General features: G+C 35.5%; 3 protein-coding genes across 5 annotated transcripts; 2 read left to right on the forward strand and 1 right to left on the reverse strand.

Annotated features, from left to right (window-relative positions):
- Positions 1 to 395: 395 nt before the first annotated feature.
- On the reverse strand, positions 396 to 2,754 carry LOC114752041 (transcription factor TCP13). 3 transcript variants are annotated; one of them, XM_028940761.1, is made up of 3 exons: positions 2,519 to 2,754; positions 957 to 2,051; positions 396 to 739 (listed from the first exon to the last, which is right to left on the reverse strand). In XM_028940761.1, the coding sequence occupies exon 2, from the start codon at positions 1,945 to 1,947 to the stop codon at positions 985 to 987; it is 963 nt and encodes a 320-aa protein (XP_028796594.1). In that variant the 5' UTR covers positions 1,948 to 2,051; positions 2,519 to 2,754; the 3' UTR covers positions 396 to 739; positions 957 to 984. The 3 variants fall into 3 exon arrangements, with proteins under 3 accessions (XP_028796594.1, XP_028796592.1, XP_028796593.1); XM_028940759.1 differs by having other exon boundaries at positions 957 to 2,264; XM_028940760.1 differs by lacking the exon at positions 2,519 to 2,754 and adding an exon at positions 2,130 to 2,511.
- Positions 2,755 to 9,189: 6,435 nt separating this feature from the next.
- On the forward strand, positions 9,190 to 10,587 carry LOC114752049 (malonyl-CoA:anthocyanidin 5-O-glucoside-6''-O-malonyltransferase-like). Its single transcript, XM_028940777.1, has one exon. It carries the CDS (start codon positions 9,190 to 9,192, stop codon positions 10,585 to 10,587), a length of 1,398 nt encoding a protein of 465 aa, XP_028796610.1.
- Positions 10,588 to 15,766: 5,179 nt separating this feature from the next.
- On the forward strand, positions 15,767 to 21,145 carry LOC114752042 (ras GTPase-activating protein-binding protein 2). The gene is made up of 9 exons (XM_028940762.1): positions 15,767 to 15,916; positions 17,281 to 17,470; positions 18,102 to 18,396; positions 18,486 to 18,721; positions 18,795 to 18,978; positions 19,173 to 19,294; positions 19,412 to 19,477; positions 20,346 to 20,409; positions 20,557 to 21,145. The coding sequence occupies exons 2-9, from the start codon at positions 17,285 to 17,287 to the stop codon at positions 20,790 to 20,792; spliced, it is 1,389 nt and encodes a 462-aa protein (XP_028796595.1). The 5' UTR covers positions 15,767 to 15,916; positions 17,281 to 17,284; the 3' UTR covers positions 20,793 to 21,145.
- The last annotated feature ends 3,122 nt before the right edge of the window (positions 21,146 to 24,267 follow it).

A 24,267-nucleotide genomic window follows, 5' to 3' on the forward strand; every position in this document is an offset into this window, starting at 1 on the left:
CCTATATTTAGGACCAAAATTAACTCAATAATTAGGTCATATATTAAGGACTGGAGGAGTATAAGATCTTAATCTACTTTGTCTTTCATATTTATCTATTTTTTAAGGTAATCTTTATGACAATAGTAGTTCTTACCAATACACTTGATTAGTAAGGATATTTTAAGAAAGATAGTATTTATTTATTATAAATAATTAACTTAACTAGTTTTTTTTAATTTAATTAAATTAGTAAATTAACTCTTATATTAAATACGGAAGTAGTATCTCACAACACGAACATTGTTGTTCTCACAGCCTAAAATTTGAGTCGGCCTGTCAGGCAGACACACTGTCTGCCACTCGGTCGTGTGGCTGAAAGGATTATTTAAGAATAATGTTGAGGCAAGACCGTTAAAGCAACTATCGAAGTTGATTCTCGTCCCATTCAAAACACATTAGACCACGTTCAACAGCTAACTTCCCAAGGAAATCAAATCAATCAACCATATGAAGTACAAAGATTATTAATATAAATTATTGCTAATCACTGTTGATATCATACAGCGCGGGACAACACAAACACACAGACACAACTGTGTGTGTTTGTCTCTCTCTCTATATATATTTCTATTAATCTTGATGCATTTGCCTGTAATATCCCCGCGACAACGAACTGCAACTGAAACCACCACAACCCCAACTTCTCTGAGCTACATCAATTCATTGAAGATGGCAGTCCAGTAGAGTACTGTGTGCTCTGATCATCACAGCGATATATTAATTGAACAATTCATGAAGACCTGCTTTCTTGCAGTATTGTAGATTAACCCAAACTGAACTCAAAATTTTTAATCAGCAACAATAATCAAGTAGAAAGCAGCAATTTACCAAACATGGTATACCATACTATACGAATGCAAATAATTAGCTGATCCAGTATCTTATCTTGTGACGAAATAATTGATCTCACTCACCTTATTGTTTTGCACTTTGTCCGTGTAATCACTTGGTGGGAAAATTCTGAAGGTGGTTATGTGACTGGCTCTCTGAAGTGCTGTTGGGAGTCATCATGCTCAACCCAAAGGGTTTCAAGGATTGTGCCATGGAGATAGGGTACAGATTATTTGAACTAGAACTGAGCATAGGATAGTGATGGTTATAGTTGAGTTGTTTAGGAATATTACTATCCATATCCATATTCGCTCCAAAATGCGAAGGAAAATGATGATGAGAAGAATCCCCAGTGGACAAAGACAAAGTTGATGAGGAAGGTAAAACGCTAAGGCTTTGCAAATCTGTCTGATGAGAAACATGTACACCTCCACCACTACCAGCACCATCTGATACAGAACCTTCCCACTGGTACCCAACAAAGGAGGGATGATGATGATGGTGATGCGGAAGATGAGATAACTCAGTATCATTATTATTGCTTCCTCGTTTAACATCATCATCACCAACTTTGTCCTCGTGATCATGCGACAGGGAAGCTTCTTTGGGCTCCATCAGTTTCCAGAAAGTGTTATTGTTAGCTTCCCACCCATGTTCTTCGTTAGGCTGAGAATTAGAGGTGAGAATAGCATGATGATGAACGAGGGCCAGATTTAATGGTGGAAGAGGAGGCAGTTCATCAATGTCATTCTTGGCAGCATTAAGAAGCCAATCAATAACCTTACTGGGTTGATTGAACCCTAACCTCTCTTGAAGGTCATATAATTGAATGGCTGTGGGTACCGACAGCCTCACTCTTCTGTCTCTCAAACCGCGTATGGTGCAAACCTTGCTGTGCCTGTCTTTGCCTCCGAAGGCTCTTGCTACTCTCACTATCCTCGGATCCTTCAACCTCACCCATTGCTGCTCCATGCTGCTCCATGATGATGTCGATGCCTTTGCTTTCTCATAATTACTTGACGAATCACCTTCATGTTTTCTTGCAAGATCTGCCTCTTTTGGAATCTTAATCATCTTATAATAACAACGCCTCTCTTTGTTGATTTCCCGTGTATTTTTATCCAAGGCAGTTGGGTGAATTTGATTAGCTCTTGTTTCTTCTCGCTAGCAAGCGTTTGCTTCAAAAAAGAATAGAACATTAAATCGGTTAAAAAAATGATGAGAATAATATTTGTGAGTGGGAGGAAAAAGAACACCACGTGAATTGTTAAGCCTCGTATCAAAATAATGCTCCTTCCCAAGATCAAGCTATGGCTCCCAAAACTGATTAGATTAACATATATAATGAATCATATTGTGAATACTTCTATAGGGGACCAACGAATAATCAACTGCAAGTATCGAATTCATTGCTGAGGATGAATCAGTTTTTTGAATGATCAGAAAACATGTTCAGAAAATCCAAAAGCGTGAGATAATTATAGTACTGATCAAGACATACAACATAACCAAAAGGAAGGGCAATTCTAAAGAACAAAACATGAGCCCAAAGTTTCATAACACAGTTAAAAAGAAGCACACTAGCTAGTAGCATGTAAAGTTGAAGACTTTGCATCAAGAAAACTCACAAAATGTATACAAATACCTCTATGTGATATCCCCATATGCACCAATTAGATAGAGCTTAGAACAGAATGTGAAGGTTGAAGCGAACATGGGGCTTTTTGTGAAATGCAAAGATTAAAAACAAGGAGAAAGAAGTTTGAGGCCGCAGGTTTGGAAAAGCTAGATGCCGGAATTGAACCGACCACGCTGCTGTGAAAGATAAAGCAGAGGCTCATAGATGACCACGTGGCTCTCTCTCGTCATTGATTCATTATTGGTCAAATAATTATGGTATTCTAACTAGCTAGCCCCTCAATTGGTCAAAGTTAACATTAATTAATTATTGACAAGCAGTTTATATCTATTTATATTCAATAAAGGATATTGAGCGCTTCTCTGTATTATTTAAAGAGACTCTTTCAAAAAAGTGTTTTGCAAGTTCAAGAAAATATTATTTTCAAATTAGACCTGACTTGAGAAATTTCTTAATTTTACACAGAAAAACAACCAATAATCCTCCTTTAAATAATTCGTTACGTGTTTGTAACTATCATGTTAATCTCTAACAACTAGTTCATGATCACACCAAATAACCTAATAAGAGAGAGACAATTTTCATTCTTCGAAAGTGGCAAGTCATTCTTCATCGACAGCTACGAAAAGCTTGGGACTCAAGTGCACAGTATACTTAGAGGGTCCACGCATACATATGAAAGCAAGCCTAAATATGCAGCAAAAGCAAAAGTGTTGGTTTTCATAACATCCCCCCCCCCCTTTTTTTTTTTTTTTTGCTATTGGTTTTCATAACATCTCAGTCTATATATTGATGACCTTAAAGGAACTCCCAAGAATTTTGATGAACAACTTATGGATCGGAGTTACACATATACAACTATATATCATTAGCAAATACGTCGGCTTTTTTGGTTTACCATTATCTCTTCAGAATAAATATTTGAATCATTCCAAACGGAAAAGGAAAGAATAAGGAATGAAAGGAGAATCAAAAAAAGGGGAGGAAAAAGCAAAGTATAAGGTATCCGAAGACAAGAAGATAAAACCACTTTAGATAAACTTATATGATTAGAGAGATTCAGAAGTTGTGGTGTGTGAGAATTGTGATTTTGGAAGTGTATGACGTGATGGCTACATGGGACAAAGAAAAAGAGAAAAGCAAGTAGGTGAGGGACCATATAGACGTTGCGTACGAACAGGACCACACACAGAGAGACAATGTTGCAGAGAGATAACCCTAATATGTGCATGGGAGCAACTTGAGAATTATTTTCCACATGTAAGTGGGTTTTTCATATAGCATGCTTTAATTTGTTCTACATAAATTCTGAGTGATACAGAAACGTACACAATTTCTCCTCTTCTTCAATACTCTATCTACTTCCACCTTTGGCTTATCTTTCACCATTCACAGTACTTTGGAGGATATGATATGTTGCCTTAAAAACCCTAAAATCGTCTCATGTATTAAAAAAAAAAAAAGAATTTGAACAAGGAATGCTGTTTTACGACCATGCTATACAGTACAGTTCTCTTCTCTCCATACAGGTTTGCAGAAAATTTGGGTCTGAGAAAGGAGCTAGCTTACGGCCTACATATTCTTTTTCTCATTTCCTCTCCTGCAGATTTTCGCTCACTCATATCGATCTGTTGACTATGTAATCGAAATCGAACATACAGATACATATATGTAAGACATGATGAAAAACTCTAATACATCCGAGTTTGTCTTGTGTGTGCGTTTTACTCTGCAAGACATGGATTGGCCTAGCAAATCTCAGACGTTAAGGAAACTGCTTCAGTAACTGAAGCTGCATTGGTCAAGAGAACCTAAAATTTCGAAACCTATACTTCAACCAAAAAAAAAAAAAGCATCTGACTATATATTAACCAATACTTGCTTCGCTTCAGTTTTTTTTATAAAAAAAAAAGTTGTTGAATACCAGATGTAATTGCAGAAAACTACATGGGAAATTCAAAGTTGGTTATAATGTCATCCTCTAAAGAGAAACTCTGCTTGCGCGAACGTAGGAAAATAATTATGAAATAAGGATTTAGTTGTAGAAGATATATACCAGATGCAGTAATGCGGACCAGACAGCAGCATTTCATCGTACTATATTTATTATATTTGGAAGGCCAAGTAAAACAATGAAAATATATAGTAATTAAGAAGAGGGATGAGGGTGAAGAAGACAAGTCCAAAAAGCCAAGATACTCCTTTGATCTTAAAGGAGCAAGAAGAGAGGGTAAATTAAATGTAATCCTTGAACTGTGTCTGGAACCTATCAATTTATCTTCTGTTTTGCCAGTGAAGGCAAAGAAAGATTTTGAAGAATAATGAAGGGTGAATAGAGAAGAGAGAGAGCCATGTGAGGAGACAAGAGAGTGTAAATAAGCTGTAGTACAGTTGGTGTACATCTCAAGATTGAGTGAGCAAGTGGTTACTGGAGAAGGGTTCCGTTATGGCACAACAAAATGGTCCCAGATTTTGCAGATACAAAAAGGCCTTGGTCTTGGTTAGGGTTCATGACTAATCGCTCTCAACTTTCTGATTAACAGGAAATGCATCAGAAGCAGCTTGTCTGCAGTTTTGTCTTTTTGTTAAATTTTCCTGCAGTTTCATTTGGTAAAAACTTCTGTTCATACATTGATATTTTGAGTTTACATTAATTATTAGCATATTCAGATTTAAATTGGCTAGCTTAGTCGAAGAGCCAAGAGCAAACAGCAAACAGCTTATGGTGTTTCAGTAGCCAAAGATTAATAATGACTACCCTTTTGATGTAAATTTGTTCGCCTTTTTTTAAGGGAGAACAAATATTCTTATAGAGAACCAAAAATTATTAGACTTAACTATAAATCAAAGAATGTTTGAATTAAAATTGTTCTTATCTTTTCTTTCAGTCCAAGATTCTCTTCAATCCAAACACGTATACTCTACAATTAAACTCCGAGAAAGACTAGGCTGATTAAAGAGAACGTCTCCAATTTCTTGCACGATGTGTGCTTTAATTTGATGTGTGTGCGCGTGCGCTATTAATTAGCTAATAACTAACTTTAAGTCGTAAAGTTAATCGGAATATACAGAAGTTGAGGAATATGAGCTGCAATTTCAACCACGAGAAACTGAAAGACAGATTCTGCAGCAACCCAAACCAAAGAAAGATATATACATTGAAGGAAGTTGAAATTCTTGAATACTTCCTGATTCCTAATATAAGAACTCGTTTAATTTTTATTTTGGTCCTAAATATAAAACTCTAATTCACTTTGTCTCTCATATTTATCTAATTTTTTCCCATAGTAATTCTAATCAATACACTTGATTAGCAAGAGTATTTTAGAAAAGAGAACACATATTTATTACAAATAGCTAACTTAACTAATAATCTTAATATATTCAAATTAGTAAACTAACTCTCGTGTTAATGACCAGTATTGGTTCTATTGGGAATAAGCAACCTTATACACACCCTTCATACATTAATTAATCTCGAGAAAGAAATTAAGGAAACAGCCTGGATTCCCTAGTGTTGTAGAAGCAAACAATTCTAAATCTTGCAGGTTGAGAGAGCGTCCCATCGGAATGGGAAAGAGTGTATTAGAGGTCCAAAATGGTAAGAAAATATTGATCAGTACAACATATAGAGGCAAACGTAGGAATAATTGAAAATTGCAGAGACAAGACAGGAAATAACAGCTAGGCTGCTAAATGTCAAAGAAATTAAGCAGAGGGAGCATCGCAAGACAAAAGCTCTTTTCTACTGTGTGGTGCATGCATAATAGAGAGAGAGTATTTATTAACATTATTCATTAGCAAAAAAGAAAAGAGATAACTTGTTTGTGTGATCAAGGTGCCCAGTGTACTGTTTTACCACTGTCATGTTTTGTCCATTTTTTCTTGTTAACCAAACCCAACACTGTCTGTATGTCTCCGTCGATCTGTACTATCACTCCTACTGCTCTCTATCATGACCTGACACCACCTTATCCAATTTATGCTGCTCCCTCTTTTCGTTTCTAACTTTTTTTCCTATCAAATCCTTGCAATTATTGGTCACAATTAATCTCTGGCCAAGAAGAGGGACGGGGGAGGACTCAGAAATCAGAATCATGCTTAAATCAGCCTCATTAAGATGATAAAATTGTGTTCATCTTCTTTATTTTTTGCTATAATAGATTTCACCTTTATTTACTAATACAGTCATATGTGAATGTGTGTCTATATAACAGTATGTAAATAAAATCTAGTTAGCCCGAGAAAAGTAACAGATTAGGCAAGATCTTTTTTTGCCTGCAGATAAAATATGTCTAATCGAGCACTTATCAAAACTTGCGTGTATATATATAGTCTAAGCATCATATCTTATTAGGTTTTGCCAAGAGATAATATTGGCCACCAAACAACTCCTCCATCTTTTACCACATGTTTTCTGCAGAGTGTCTTTTTACAAGAAAAGTAAAAATCCATGATTATGACTTGGATCCATACTTATTGTGAGTCAAGCACTGATCATAAAAATTATAATCAGACAGTATAGTCAAGATGAAACTCTTTTCATTTAATGATATCAATTCAAACATCATGTTTTCGATTTGACTCGGACCTCTTATCAAACCTTATCATCAAGAACAAGACATTTTGGCCATCCAACAAAATATAGACAGACACAGACGTTAGTGGGCATCTTGGAATAACGTCTGCTTGCAGCAAATTTGGACCAAAATTTCAAAGCATGAAAGTTGCGTAATCCCAACAACAACATAACTATTAAATTATTCTGCTCTCTGCTCTCTATATACCTTATCATCCATTTGAGTTTGGTAAAGGTTGCTCTCTCAGCACACTGACCCCTTTTTCATTACCGATAAGCCTGCCAGCTACCTGTTTTGTGCTTCACGTTTCAAATCTCTTATCTAAAGAAACTTGTAGTCACAAAATTTTCTGCAAATTAAAAACCATTATAAAAATAAAAAAAAAAACAAATGCTTCTAGTTGTTGAATGAAGAATTCCAACTTGCTTAACTAATACGGAATCTAAGTTTCAGAACACTATAGCTAATTAGCCTCATTAAGTTCCCCTAGTCTAACAAAGCCAATTTCTTTTTGTAGAGGAATTAATTAAAGATATTTGTACATTACCCAAATTTTGAATTATTAATATACATTTATTACCGTTAAAAAAAAAAAAGACATTTCCAGTTTAGATTATTTTCCTTTCCGACGTCCAGATTTTTTTATTTTTTTTTTAAACCAGCAGACGTCAAGATTATCAGCAACTTGCATGCGGTCATGCGGAGACAATAGGGTTTATATTAACTTTGGGCTTGGGCTTCGTTCCCCTAATCTCGACCTCTAAATTTGAAGCCTGGCCCATATTAGTTGAAAACAAATATCAAAGCCCAAAGAAAAGCCCAATGGTTTGCATGGGCCTTTTTCTTTATCGCGCGTTGCTTAATTCGAAAATGTTCCGAGAGTTGGGAGATGGCATGTCAAATAATGGAGTATAGCTGTTATAAGAAAATATCTCGAAATTTTCATTGGTTACTTAAATTATCTCAAATTGAACACATATCGAGGGTGACGCTCTAACAACTTGCGGTTGCAGCAAAATAACTATTTTGTGCACCCCACTATTTACGATCATCATCTCCTCTCTCTCTCCCTCCCTCTACACACACACATATATATACTCCTCCGATCCTTAATATAAGATTCAATTGTTGAGTTGGTTTTAATCCTAAATATAAGACCTATTTCTCATATTTATCAATTTTTTCTAAATTACCCCTATGGATACTCTCTCAGCCATAATCAAGCAGAAGAGGAAGAGGGATATTAAGAAAGATGATTATAGTATTTTAGGAAAAACGTGTCACATTTCTTATAATTAACTAACTTACCTAATTTTCTTGATCTAATCAAATTAATTAAATGGGTATTATTTTAAGAACGGAAAGAGTACTTTATTTTCACAATATATATTTATTCGTGGGTAATCTGAGATAGAAGTTGACAATGGGATTAAACTATTCTAATCATTTTGTATGGGATCCTCTGCCAGCTTTGAATTGGATATAAACACCATTCTTTTACTAGCTCCTTCCTCGTTACATCCTTTGCACTACTTTGTTGCAAGTTGTCATGATTTATTATGACAAACGTAAGCATGAATTAAAGTAGGTCCATATAAGGAAATATATACTAATCTATGAACACATGATCAACATTTAACACCTACGAGAATAAGTTTCTTTACTTATTGCCAAATAAAATTTCATATCAAAAAAGAAAAAGATTATATTGTTGTTGCAAGCAACTTTTTCCACCACTTTTTCTTTCTATTTTGTGCTGCCAACTTTTCCACCTCATTTTCACCCCGTATATTTAAGGAAAAAATTAATTAAAATTAAATTGAAGTAACATTCCTGAATAAATAAACTGTTCAACGCGAGGATGAGAGGAGTTATTTTACCTCTCAAAGTCCAGAGAATAAAAAAAAATTAAGGGGAAAAAAAACTCCTTCCCATGAAGTCTCCAGCTAGCATGCATGTTCGTTGCTGGTCCCCAAAAAAAAAAAAAAAAAAAGCATGCAAGTTCATTGTATCGTTCTTGGCCTATAAAATGGAGGCTCAAATGTATGTATATGAAGAATATGTAGGCTGATATAACACGGTGGACATATCTTCATGATGGCTGAAGAGGACATGAAAATCGCGGAGGTTTGCTCGGTGGAGCCGCCGTCGTCCGCCGCCGCGCCCATGTCTCTACCGCTCACTTTCTTCGACATAAGATGGCTGAGATTCCCACCTCTCGAGTGCCTTTTCTTCTACCAATATCCTCACCCTCCATCCTCCTTCTTCCACCACCTTCTTCCTAAACTCAAACACTCTTTCTCCCTCACCCTTCAACACTATCTTCCCCTCGCCGGCAACCTCACCTGGCCTCACCGTTCTCCCTACCCCACCGTCGACTACTTCCCCGGCGATTCTGTCTCCTTTACTGTTGCCCAGTCCCAATCCAGCTTCAGCCATCTCTCCAGTTCTAATCTCCGTGAAGCATCAAAACTTCATCTTTTAACACCCCGTTTAGATGTTTCCCAAGAACACGCTTCTGTTATGGCCCTTCAAGTTACCCTCTTCCCAAACTCTGGTTTTTCTCTTGGAATTTCCATCCACCACGCAGTGATGGACGGTAAATCTGCAATGTCCGTCATGAAACTATGGGCTTACTTTTGCTCTAAGTCTGACCTCGAAGAAGAAGCAGCTTCTTTGGTGGTCCCACAACAATTACTTCCATTCTATGACCGAACCATGATCCGAGACCCCATCGGAATATCCGAGAGGTTCGTCAACGAGGTATTAAACGACGGCGGAGTACAAAACAACAGAAGCCTAATGTTATGGAACTGGGATCACAAAGTTCCATCGGAAGCAGTAAGAGGGACGTTCGGATTGACGCGAGCACACATCGAAATCCTCAAGAAATACGCACAATCCAAACTGAAAAACAATGGACACGTGTCGACATTCTCGGTGACATACGCTTACATGGGTCGCTGTCTGGTGAAGACAGAGCAGACAAAGTCCGAGAAAGTGAACTTCGGATTCGCAGTGGATTGCAGGGGTCGTCTGGAGCCTCCAACTCCGAGCACATACTTCGGGAATTGCCTAGTGGGACAGAGCGCAATCACGGAGACGAAGACATTACTGGAGAATGAATTAGGGCTGGTGAATGCAGTGGAAGAACTAAGTGAAGCTGTGAAGAGATTGGAAATAGGGTTAGTAAGAGGAGCAGATAGCTGGGGTTCGAGGAAGACGATGGGAGCAAGGGGGAACAATACAAAAGTACTAAGCATTTCTGGTTCAACGAGATTTGAGGTTTATAGTGTCGATTTTGGTTGGGGAAGACCAGTGAAGGTGGATATCGTTTCTATAGATAAGACGAGAGCTTTTTCAATTTCTGAGAGCAGAAATGGTGATGGAGGAGTGGAGATCGGACTGGTTTTGAACAGATACGACATGGAAGCTTTCGGTAATGTTTTTGGTAAAGATCTTGAAGCCCTTACAAGCTCCGAAAGTCAGTGGTGATCGCGAGAGAGGTAGAATTAATGAATCAGCAGACAGACTGCGAGATCTACGTGCATGCATATTAGTTCTCTAAAAATTGTCTAGGTTTCATTGTATCTCAATTACTCCCTCTCATTCTTTTTAGGGAAAATTAATTTGCAGGTTCTTCTAGTTTATCTTGATTTTGAATCAGGTCCCTCAACTTTTGTTTTCCTTTTATTGGATCTTTTAATTTTTTATTGTTATATTTATTGGTCCTTATGGTTAAATACATCTTAACACCGTTAAAAATTTAGCTTAGACACTCAGGTTTGACCAAACTCTTCTCTTCCTCTTCCTTGTTGCTCAGCATCGTCTCCCTTCCAACATTCTCGCCACTGGAAAATGGCTTGTCATTCCTTCCTACCTCTCCATAACACCTTCCATTTCCTCAATCGCATAGTCATTGGGACCTTTTAGCTATCCCCGACGTCAAACGAAAACAAGGAGTCGATTGGGGCTCAAGTCCCCAGGCCCAACGTCTTTATTTGTGAATCGCAAGACTAGCTTCAACATGAGTATTGAACAATTTTGAATGAGATGTAGAGCTCTAGAAGCTATGTTTGAGCCAAACACACAAGGAGTGATCCTTCCAATTTTGAGAACATGGGTTGAAAGTAACTTAACAGACCCTTGGCTCTTGAATCCAATGGTCTCTTGTGATTTTGAAGAAGAGGTGGCGGTGACTTAATTCCAAGATTTGTTGGATTTAACTCACGTATGCATCACGGATACCCCAATCCACAAGTGATACATCTTCTTTAATTTGTTTTTGTTTGCTACGTGTATATTATATATAGTTAATATCCAAAAGTTAAAAATGATAGGTAAGATGAAAGGATGAATGCAGGGGAGGGAAAGAATACGAGGATAAAAGCATCAACATCAAATAAGGAGTATAAGAGGCGCGCGATGGCTTTGGAGCACACATATGCGACCGTAAACAAGAGTGGTGGCTTGCTAGTTAGAGCATATTAGATTGCTATTGAAGTTTCAAATGACAGCCACCATCAATGATGGCTCTATTTTTTGAATTAGAAACAAAGCCAAGCAGAGTCCTTTAATTAACAAGTGTTTTATCCTCCCCACTCAATTAGATCAATAGTAATGGCCAAGAAGGGCCGCAAATGAAGTTGGAGGATGATCAAACAAGCCTTAAAAAAACGTGATTTTTTTCATGGGTTGTGAATGCCACATGTAAGGTCGTTCTTCTGTCTCCTTTTCATTTCACACCTCACAAATTGAGATGTTGGGTTTAGGAAGTTGAGCCCAGACCAACAGCCAAGGAAAAAAATAAAGAGGGTCCTGGAGAATATGATTAGGGGAAGGGAAGGAATGGTAAGGCATTTTCAAGTGGGGAGAATGTTGGGGAAGGAGACGGTGTTGAACAAGGAAAATGAGAGGAGAGTTGGTCAAACCTGAGTGCGTATGCTAAATTTTAAATGGCGTCAATATGTATCTAACGGTAAGGACCAACAAATTTAACAATAAAAAGTTGAAGGATCTAATAAGAAGAGGAAGAAAAAGTCGAGGAACCTAATTCAAAATCAAGGTAAATTAGAAGGACTTGCAAATTAATTTTTCCTTCTTTTTATAAGATTCAAATTTTCAAATAACTGAGTTATGTGATTTAACAAATTGATTAATATATACACTTTTCCTTCCAAATATGCTTTTGTTTATAGGAAGATAAGTAAGAGAGATAAATATGACGGGGAAAAAAGATAAAAATATTCTAATATAATTAATTAAAAGTAAATTTGATAAAAATGTATTTAATGTTAAAACAGGTGAATTGTCTTGTCAAAAAGACAAAAACAATTTTAAAAATTGGATATTATAACAGAACTAAGAGTGCTTGGTTTTTTTAATCCAAAATTCAGGTTCGTTCATGCCTAGCTTGACAGCCAAATGCAGGTATGCGTTTACCCAGATAATCAACAAATTAATTAAGAAAGATCGGAATTGCAAAATGGCTCTCCATTTGTTGCAACCATAATACGCGTCTCGCGACCCTTCTTGTTTTTCTTCCACGGTCTTATTTTTAACACCAAAACATAATATAATAAAAATGATATAAAAAGAAGGCGAAAATTACAATATTCCAATCAAAACACTTAAAATGTCAAAATCTCATAGGAAGAAGTGGTGCCTAATCTATATCTTGTAAATGTAATCAAATGACTAAAATATCCTTATATCAATTTTTTTAAAAAAAAGTTACGAGTATCAAACTTGTCATTACCAGTATATTTTTTGTTATTAGTTATTCAATACTTGTCATTTTCAATTCACAACTTATTAATAAACAATAACAACTTGTTAATAAATAATTTGTCAAATTGTCATTGCTAATGTATTTCTTGTCATTTACTATTCAATATTTGTTATTGTCAGTTCATAACTTATTAATAAACCTTTTTGATATAAGGATATTTTTGCCATTTAACTACATTTACAGAATATAGATCATGCATCACTTTTTCTTCTAAACTTTGAGCTTTCAGGTACCTAAATTGAAATATTGTAATTTTAACTTCTTTTTATATCATAAGCAGTGGTAGTAATCATAATATTTATCATGCTGCCACAATTGAAATTAATCAATTTGCACTGATAATATATGAAAAACGACTGCAATATATATATATCTTCCTTTGGATATAATGGACACGAAGTTTGCGAGACGTTGCAAATAATTCGGAATGTTGCAGTCTATTAGATACATTACAGAATAAATCTTATATCTAGTACCAAAAGAATATTATGTAAGCACCTAACAAGAAGAAGTGAGTAATTTTTAATTTCAATTAGAAAACCTTAAAGTATGTATTATTCAACTGTATACAATAATTTAGGGTAAAAATGCATTCAATATTTAAAGGTAATTTTTTAGATACATTCAATATCCTAAAATATTTTATGATATATTTAACATCTCAAAATATTTTTTTTAGATGAGTCCAATATTCAAAAAATATTTTTTGATACAGACAACAAATGAACTTCAAAATGTTAAACATATCAAAAAGATATTTTAAGATACTAAGTATATCTGAAAAAATATTTTAAGAAATTAAATGTACTTTTTTTTACTCAAAAGAAATTAAATGTACTTCAACCCCATAATTTATTTGGTCAAAAAAAAAAACCCCATAATTTGTGATGGTAGATGTAGTTCAGCGGTAATGTCAAATGCTACATATCAATACGATAACAAAGGAGTATAAAATATCAGCTGGTCAAAAAAAAAAAAACAATGGAGCATATAATATTCGTATGTAACCGAAAATTGTCTTGTCATATGTGGGTTCGTCTGTGCTTTGATGTGACCTTCCCATGATGTAACAGCAACACAAATTTAATGATGTTGCATTTGACGAATTTGACCGGTCATACCCGCTTTTCAATAAAACAAGGAGCTTAACATTTAATTTAGAGAATTTAGAGGGTGTTTGGATAGAAACCAAACCATAGTTTCAAAAGTGTTTTTGCAGTTTACGAAGTAAATGTGTAAAAAATTTGTTTGGTTTTGTGAAAAAGTGCTTTTTAAAAATATTTTTGAGATTGCTAAACACCCTCTTATTCTGAATATAAAAATTTAATTTTTATATTTATTTATTTATTTTTAAAATATTTTTTGTAGTAATTTTATAAATTAAAATTTTCATCAAATAGTAGTTATAGGTAATATATATAATTAGTAAGGATATTTTAGAAAGACAATACATCTTTATTAAAAATAATTAACTTAAGTAATTTCTTAATCTATTTAAATTAATCAACTAACTATTATATTAAGGACCGTTGTACTATCATAGCATAACTTTGAAACCGCAGGAGCTACATGATGGTAATAAATTCAATCATATATTATACCTTTAATTCTTAATTTAAAAACTAATCAACTAATTTGAACAGATTAAAAAATTTATTAAATTAGTTATTTGTAATAAATATGTGTCATCTTTTATAAAATAATATTACTAATAATGTGTATTAACTAAAACTATCATTTAATAAAACCTTTAAAATAAAATGTACAATCATTATAAAAATTATTTTAAAAAATAAATTAAAAAAAAAAGAAGATAAAATGAATGTAGAATCTCATATTCATCATCAAATTATCTCTCGCATTAATTACCAGGGCTAAGAATAATGCGATGATGATGAGAGGTACGTTGAAAAGTCACATCGTGTCTTTGGATTACTCTGTTATTTAGCTCCGATTTGATTGTGTGTGTATAATCTTTAATTTGCAACATCGTCCATGGCAGCCATGGCTCAAAATTTTCAATGAAACTGCAAAAAGAACACAAATTCAGCTAAAAAAAAAATAACACAAATTAGTAATACCAAATATTTGCCTTCCCTGGTAAAATCTAGCCCAATATAAATACAAGTGTCTCTTAATTCACTTACTGTCTTTAAATGTGATTCATGCATATGATTTGTTTTGGCTAAAATGTGAAATGCACATACTTAATGGCTGGTCAAAAAAGAAATGCATATACGCAGGGTTGTGAATAAATGATAATTGCACAACAAACTATATTTTGTATTAGGGTCAGTACATTTTTTTTATATGCAAAATAAATAGATGATTGAATACACTTTTCCATGTCCAATAATAATAATAATAAAAAGGTCGCTTGCAATTCGCATGTACACGTAACATTTATACGTCGAGTTTTTGCTTGGGCAATGTTCAAATAATAATACTTTTTCATTATTTAATATAAGATTTAATTAACTAACTTGAATAGATTAAATATATTAGTTAAATTAGTTAATATGATTTTTTTTAAAACACCCTAAATGTATTTCTTAATTCTATCTTTTTCATTTGGTTATTGTTAGGAGAATATTAATAAAGTTAATTTTTAAAAAATTACAAATGTAAAATAAATCTTATATATAAAATTAATTAGTGTATTTATTACAAAAAAATGTTAAACAATGAATATATTTAATGCAGAATTCCCCGGTTCTAATGGTTCGGTTTAAATTTCCAATGAGCTGGGGAACATGTCAGCCAAGGGCTGGCGGTATTATAATGAGCGAACCGGACCACAGCGGCACAAGAGGCGAACCTGACGAACCGTAAGAGAGATCACCTGACCCGACTGCAAAGGGAAGAGAGGGAAATTAGTTCACAGTTCCAAGTGGTAGCTTTCGCACACTCCCTATTTTTCGTGCGCTAACTGATCGTCTCTTCTCCACTCCGCTCTTCAAACGCACTGTCTCATCGCGTCCCTTCGCCAATCGCTTCCTCGTAGGCTGCCACTAACATTCTCGTGAATTACCGGTACGCGACATTTTCTTCTTGGATTCTCGTGATGAATGGGATTTGGTGTCATCTACGAACGATTTCGTACACCCCCTCAACCAATTGCTTGATTTTCGTTTTTCAGATAATGTCTGTGTTACGTTAAGATTCCATTTTCGTGCCGATTCGAAATGGGTCTTACATTTTTGTGATCAGACATTGTTAAAGTTCCTCGAGCAGCTGAATATTAATAAAGAGTGACTAAACTATATTTATTATTAAAGCTTTGATATTTTTTTCCAAGCCTGAAACTTTTTCCGTATGTAGTGCTCGAGTCGCTTGCTGCTAATCGTAGTGGGTGTTTTTTTCTTTTTCCTTTTTTTCAGCATGATGTCGGTTTAGGGTTTAGATTTCTGTTGTTTTTCTCTTTGGATCTGGGTATTGCACTGATGCTACCTTTGTTCCCCCCTTGTGGGCTTTGTCTGAATGCTGTACGCCCTTCCAAGATATCAGCTTGATTATTTTTTCTTTTTATTTTTGAATTAACAATATTCACTTTAAACACGGTTGAAGTTTTAATGAGATGTGGTCATATGACATATTCAATTCTTTCTGCTTCATTTTTGAGAATGTGGGTTTTCCAATTCTATATTTCCCGATGTTACCTTTTGTCCTTTCGAATTATTGGCTATTCTACTTTCTCACAAAACTTCCCCGTCGTTTCTTCTTTTAACTCCATGTTTCCTTTTGTCCCCAAAAAAACAAAAAACTCCTCTATGTTTCCTGCTCTACCTCTACGTTTTAGATTTGTTAATGAGAATGTCATCATTCCAAGGTCAGTCTTCACAAACTTCTTGACCCTGAGGCTGGTCAAGAGGCATTGTAGGAACAACGAGAGGCTATTTTATCCAGGTTGCTTGATAACCTGTCATTTTGTTGAAATCAAAATGCTGTACTCAGAATTTCTCATAACATTGAAAGTTTCCCCAGCTTTATTCTAGCTGACTTTTGTATGGTTAGCTGGGCTTCATGATTAAATTCGCACCCATGCCTTTCCAAGCATCTATTTTATTTTTCTGGTTCCAATGCTTCCTCGCACATTTCTTAAAATGAAGTTATGGGTTAATGTTTTCATGAGTGATATGGTTCTAATCTACATATCTCAATGGGGGCTAAACATTAAGGTTCAATATGTGCCTTGTATATATATTGGCACATGATACTGTATGTGCTTCCTGTTTGAATGTATGCTGAATTGTTTTTCTTTCTTAACAGAATAAGTCAATGTTTCCTGATTTTATCAAATGCATTGGTATATCTAGATGATACTCTTTTTTGTTCCCTTCCCAAATGTGTTTTCAAGTGTTGTCAAGTTTGAGATTTTCTATTGATGGCTTTTTTAGCATAATGGCCATGGAAGCAGCTTCTCACCCAACTACTCCCAGTGCTGAAATGGTTGGAAATGCATTTGTTGAGCAGTACTATCATATTCTTCATCATTCACCAGAATTAGTCTATCGGTTCTATCAAGAATCTAGTGTACTGAGCAGACCTGATTCAAATGGGGTGATGGCATCAGTGACAACAATGAAAGTAAGATGATCTGCAAACGGTGCCTGTGTATCTCGTTCTTCATTAGTTTTTTCCCCTTAACATATGATAATTAACTTAATTCATTATAGTTATAATTATGTTATAATTATATTAATAGCTGTAAAAACTAAAAAATGCTAAATGCTGAAGCCAAAACGTAAAAAGAGTGAGAGAGAGAGAGAGAAGAGAAGAGGGGAAAAAAAAAAGAAAGAAAGGAAGAATTGCTATGAAGTCTTAAGAAAGGAACATAATAACTGAAAAGCCCCAATGACAACAGAGCAGTCTACAATGACAAATTTCAGGTAGTAAATGACAATTGCACACTTGTCATTGGGACCAGTTGGTAATTATTTTTTTCTTTAGGACCTCATCGTGATTTTCCCAAAAAGAAAGTGCTATATGCATTGCTATCTTCCGGATATTAATGCACCAGTAAAATTTGGCCTATCTTGTGTCCTATATGCTGCTGATGTGGATTATTTTTATCTGCAAGGGTTTTCCCCCTTTTCTTCTGAAGTTAGGCAGGATAGGGCTGTTCAAGTAAATTTTATTGACCTTCTCTGCAAATTTATACAGACACACTCCAGGCAATCCTTGATTTCATGTGGCGTTGCTGTCTTTTTCACCGCAGGGTATTAACGAAAAGATCCTTTCATTAAACTTCAAAGACTTTAAAGCTGAGATCAAGACTGCTGATGCTCAAAAGTCTCACAATGATGGAGTGACTGTGTTGGTAACTGGTTCTCTGACTGGCAAGGATGACCTGAGAAGACCTTTTGCACAATCATTCTTTCTTGCTCCTCAAGACAATGGATACTTTGTTCTGAATGATGTTTTTAGGTATCTAGAACAAAGTGAGCCATCAGAACAGCACTCGGTTAATGTGGTTGATGATGCAATTGATGTTCTTATAACTTCTGATCCAGGCAAGATCAATTAGAAAGAACTATCTGCATTTCTTTAGTTACATCATTATATGGAAACCTGTCTTCATGCTTTTTATGTTTATATACAGACCCCAGTCATGTCTCTGATCCATCTGCACCAGACGCTGCAAATTCTCATGCGAACAAGGATCAAAATGGTGCTGAGAATGCTTATGTGCCATCTAATCTTGAAAGACAATCACTTGTTGAAATTGAGGGTGCTGAAGAGCCCCAGTCTCAGTCTAATGGCGTTGATGTTTCACAGGCCACAGAATTGGCTTCTTCAGCTCAAGAGGACACTCCAAAGAAGTCTTATGCATCTATTGTAAGTGTCCAAAGTCAGATTTTATGCTTCAAGGAATGTGAAATTTTTTAAACCTAAGTCTATTTTCTTTTAGTTGAAAGTCCTTAGAGGAAGCTCAGAACCAAATAAAGTCTATGTACCTACTAAAGCTGTAAAGGTGGTGCCAAAAAAAATTGAGAACCAGTCAGTTGAGCCAGTTGAATCTGCTGCAGCACCTGAACCTGAAAGAGAACCAAATAGTGTCAATGTGCCTGAAAGTAGTAATAATCACGAGGAAGGTACACCTTCATCTGTGTTTCATATAATTTACATTTTGACTTGTGTTTATGAAGCTTGAATTATTTGATTGTGAACTCAGAAAACATAAGACTGCACTTTATCGTTTTCAACTTGCAATTCTGGCTGCTTGATTGAAGCCACAGTATGTTGCTTAAACTTGTAACTGTTTCTGACGTGCATGTAAACCTCACAGTTGAAGGATATTCCATTTACATCAGAAATTTGCCCATGAGCGTGACGGCTTCTCAGTTGGAGGTGGAATTCAAGAGATTTGGACCCATCAAGCAAGGAGGCATCCAAGTCAGAAATAACAAGGTAGTTTATTTACCATGTGACACTTCTTCAAAATTTTCAGTTACCATGTCCCACTTGTTTCGCAGTCCTAATGATGCTTTATTGGGGGGAAACAACTTTTTTTCTGCCATTTTGCAGCAGCAGGGATACTGTTTTGGATTTGTCGAATTCCTGTCTCCGAGTGCCATGAATAGTGCAATTCAGGTAGAAGCCTTGTTGATGAGTAGTTTACAATTAGATTCCTTGAATTTTGGTATTTAATTGTGCTAGTTTAGAGGCTATACCTGGCTCCCCCATGGATAGAAACCTTTTGGCTCTTTTAACAGCTATATTCATTATAGCCACTTGAAGCCTGACAATCCTGGTATTGATTTTAAACTGAACCATCTGTGCAAATATGCCTTTATATAAGATTATCACCCCAAAGTCCAATGATTGTCTTTGTTTGTCTTTTCCGTTTCACATGCTTTGCTACTTAATAATTTTTTGTCTGATCATAATATGCTCAACGTTCTTATGACTGTTGGAATTTTTGTTTTAAAGTAGCAATCCATTTTTTCTTGGATGCTTATCTTTCGTTTTGATTTCTTACCCTTCTGCTCAAGTTGTTTTCATGCGTTGATGATGCATGAATACTCGATCAATAGGTCTCGCAAGGTTCAAAGTAATTTCTGATGTATATGGTGTTAATTTGAAGAGGAGCTCTGGCTACAGCCTCATGCAAGTAGTATTTCTATTTTGTTGGTCAGGCGAACCGTCTGACCTGTGGTTTTATGCTTGATACTTGGTTGGTTTGATAACATTTGTTTGCTGGTGACAATTGTATTGGGCAACCTGAGTACATGGTCACGCCCATATGTTGCCTTATTAGAATTTGTGTTTCCTTTTTATTGCTTCCCTTAAAGACTTGAACATTTCCAGCATGGTAAACAATCAGCTTTGTTGTCATTTTGAATTGATGTACCATGAAAACTAAATCTGGTACTTGTCTGAAGGTTTGCTGTTAAAACTTCCACCATAAGTCGTTGGTTTTATACTTCAGATTTTAGAATTTCCCTCGTGTTTCTTTCAGGCTTCACCTATTACATTTGGGGGTCGTCAAGCTGAAATTGAGATGAAGAGAACTACTACTCGAGGTAATTCCTTGCTAGCCGGCATGAATAACATCATTCATTCAGAAAGAAAAGAAAGAGAAGAAGTACATGCAAACTGGCGACAAATTGTTTGTCACATGAACACCAATTTCTATCATAGCTTATAACTCTATATCCTTTGTTTTGCAGTTGGTGCTGGTGGTGCTGGGAGAGGTAGGTTCCCACCTGCAAGAGGTGGGTTTCGAAATGACTTCAGGGGCCGTGGCTTTGGTGGCGGACGAGGGTTTAACCGAAATGACTATGGAAATCCAGAGTTCTCCGGAAGAGGTCGGGGCCCTGGTAATCGGGGCAGTGAAGGTTATCACCAAGGTAGAGGGAGAGGCGGCCGCTCAAGTGGACAAAGGCATAATACTCTTTCTTCCTGAGAGCATTAGATACATTGTGGCTCTTTTATTCAGTAAGTTGTTAGAAAACACAGGCACAGGCTGGTGGCACAATCTTCACGCTGCTCTCAAGCAACATCAAAAGCTCCTGATGCTAGTTACACCTTTGATTGCAATTGCACAGTTGTAGTAGTAGTAGTAGTTATCATGCAACGATCCTTCCTAGTGGTTAAGTATAGTAGGTAGGTTCCTGTCTAGCCAGCAACATACGCCCCTTTCTTATTTATTTATTTATTTCTAAGTATTATGCAAACAAATGCCTATGTTGGATTTGTTGGTTCCTCCTTGGTGGATCAGTTTTGGCCAGAGTTAGCATTGAATTAGCCGTTCCATTGCATATATTCTATAATCCTAACCTACTAAGCCTATATTTTGGTCCCTTAGAATGAAAAGGCACTAAATAATTCATAGCTGTTAAAAATTGAGGCCCTATAGTCAAAGGCATAGTTGAAAAATAACATCAAGCTTCGTGGGCCATGTCCTTGGATATTATTTTACTTGCATAAAAAGAGGGGAAAAAATAAAAGAGAAATGAGCGATGAGACCAGAAAAGATTCATCCAGCGTGTCTTCTCTTCAAGACGAAGGGCCGGCTTATACGGAGCAATCCAAAATTAACTGTGTATTACTATCTCCGATGTTTAATATAAAAACTAATTAATTAATTTGTGTAACTAATAAAATTAATTTAATTGATTATTTATAATAAATAAATATAGTTGTTCTTAAAATATTTTTAGAAAATATATTAGTTAGAACTAATATTTGATAAAACTTATAATATGCATAATTGTTATAAAGATTATTTTAGAAAAAATAAATAAATATGAAAGACAATATGAATTGGTGTTTTATATTTAGGATCAAATTAAAAGTCAAACTAGTTTTTATACGAATGACTGAAGGTAATATATTATGATTTCATTTAATTGAAAAAATGACTGAAGGTAATATATTATGATTTCATTTAATTGAAAAAATGATGAGTGATTGTAACATCTGCAATAATTTTTTTAAAGTCGTGCCCTTTAAAAACTAGCAGTAAACTTGGGAACAGGCTCAACCTAGAATATGCGATTAACGTCGCCTGGATGGACAATGACAATGAGACGAGTGAAAGTGACGCGCGCAATTGGATTTAAAAAAAAAAAACTGATAATAAATCAAGTTGCAAATAAGAGTTTCGTTCCATTTCAATTTCAACATCCACGTTTGGGTCTGTCCAATCATGTGTTCATCCATTCAACCCGAGAATGACGTGAAGAAAATATGACCAAGTTCTAAGTTGTCGGAATTTTATTTTTTTAATATGAACTTCTTGAAAACCCTGTTTTGTTTTACTAAAACCAATGATTTAATGCTAGACTAGTTTATTGGGAGTTTATAAGCCCAACTCATTCGATCCTTCATTAAAAATGATCCTAATTCGGTGCTTAGCTTTCATAGGTTTCTCCAAGTGGTTTGTGGCTAAAATTTTTTTTTTATATCTTTAAAATTTAAAATTCATCTTTCGACAAAAAATTTGAGTCAAATCTATTATTTGGACAGATAAAAATTCACGGGTGCGGATTTGTTCTAAGTAAATTTTATTATTCTGTCTACTAGAATCCCAAATTCACCGGAATCTAGTTACTTCAAATGTAAGCCCAAAGAAAGTGTTTTAAAATACTATTAATTTAAATCAACGGTGAGTTAGCCATTCTTTCACAATTCATAAAGTCGATAACTAATGTTTGAATTTCTATCATATTTAATAATCAACAGACTCTAATAGAATTCTTTTTAATAGGAGTATACATGTGCTTGCTTATAAAAAAAAATTTAGAATCTGGGGGGGAAAATTATACGCAAAGAATTTTAAATGTAAAATTGAAACCAAACCCGAAATCCAAATCCAAATGTAGAGTGACTTTAGCCTTGTTTCTATTAAAAGAAGATTGGACAGATTTGAATAATGCATATTATTATTTTTAAAAAAAATAAAAAGTGAGGGAAGAAACAAATGAAATGAGGTGGGGACGGCAAATGAGGACGCGCTCACAGGCATCCGATGTGGAAAAACACGCCCTCCTCACTTCATTTGAAGCAACTTGCATTTCCACTCTTACCCACGTCCTCCTAATACTCACTCCCTCCCTCCTTCCGGTTATCACCTCCCTTTCATATTTTATTCTTCCCTATCCTCCAAACCTTCTTTTTTTAATTAAAAAAATTAAATTGGAGTTACCTTTTAAATGTCACATCCTATGTCAACAATTATTGCAATTAATTACAAGGCGCTACTTCCCTGGAATGAAAATGCCCCGTCTTCATCGTCTTCCCCCACCCTTAACCTCAATCCAAATATTTTAATTAACGATCAAACAAGAGCCTAAATTGCAATTAAAAATTTTATCTTTTATTGTCAAAATGTCCTTCCCCTATTAAATAAGTTTTAAAACACCGGGAACGACAGTGAATAGATATTTTTTTTAATAAGAAAAGCAGATCCTAGGATTAATATATATATATATATAACTTTCCCCGCTAAGTGATCCCTCTTCTGCGATTATTACATGATAATAAATGTTATCCTGTAAAATATAAGAGCAACTTGTTCACTAAAAAAAAAAAAGACAAATTGCCAAGTTGAGACGGAATATTTTTCTATGTTTTTTGGGGAGGGGGGGGGGAGAGAGAGAGCGCGAGGAGCGATTGTGGGGAAGAGAAACTTAACGGAAAGGCGGGAGGAGGGAACCAGTTGGAGTGGGGTTTGTAGGCTATCATTATCAATCACAGCTTTTCAAAGACCGACACACACAGTACCCAAACCCCACACCTAACCTTCTGACACGACACGTGTGTACGATGTCCCCCTCCCCTCTCCTTCTGACACGTCACCCGCACCCCCCGCCCAACTTGCTCCTCCTCTTAGCTGTCTTCCTCCGCCCACGCTGGACACGTGTCCTTCAATCACCGGATCCATCCATGCCGTTGGATCTCCTTCATCGACGTCTTAGTCGTACGGTTCACGTCTTCCCCTTCCCCTTCCCGCCTTTCCTTTACGCTCCCACTTGCTACCCAGGGCAAGCATCAAATCTTTCCCGCTATCCTTCTTTCCGTTCATTTTCTTCCCTAATTTCCACAAACTTTTCTTTTCCATCGCCCCTTATGTTTCTCTTCTTCGTTTTTTTTGTTGATAAGAGTATGTTTACCTTCTTCTTCTTCTCCTTCTTTTTTTGTTTTGTTTTAATGGCCACAGATTTTTCCATTCGCGTAATTTAAAGCTCTCAAAAATCACTTTAGCAACAAGTCAGTTTCTTTCTACGCAGCCTGACCTTTGATATTTTTCAAATAACACTAATAACCCCTGGGGTACAACAATTCACGTCTAAAAGGAATGCACTTTCAATAAGTTCTCTGTAAGGTTCTGTATTTTTTTTTTTACTGATATTTCAAGCTTGCATAATAACTTACTG

The sequence above is a fragment of the Neltuma alba genome, unplaced genomic scaffold, assembly GCF_004799145.2.
Source record: "Neltuma alba isolate B1F8T4 unplaced genomic scaffold, ASM479914v2 tig00007216_pilon, whole genome shotgun sequence".
Taxonomy (NCBI): domain Eukaryota; kingdom Viridiplantae; phylum Streptophyta; class Magnoliopsida; order Fabales; family Fabaceae; genus Neltuma; species Neltuma alba.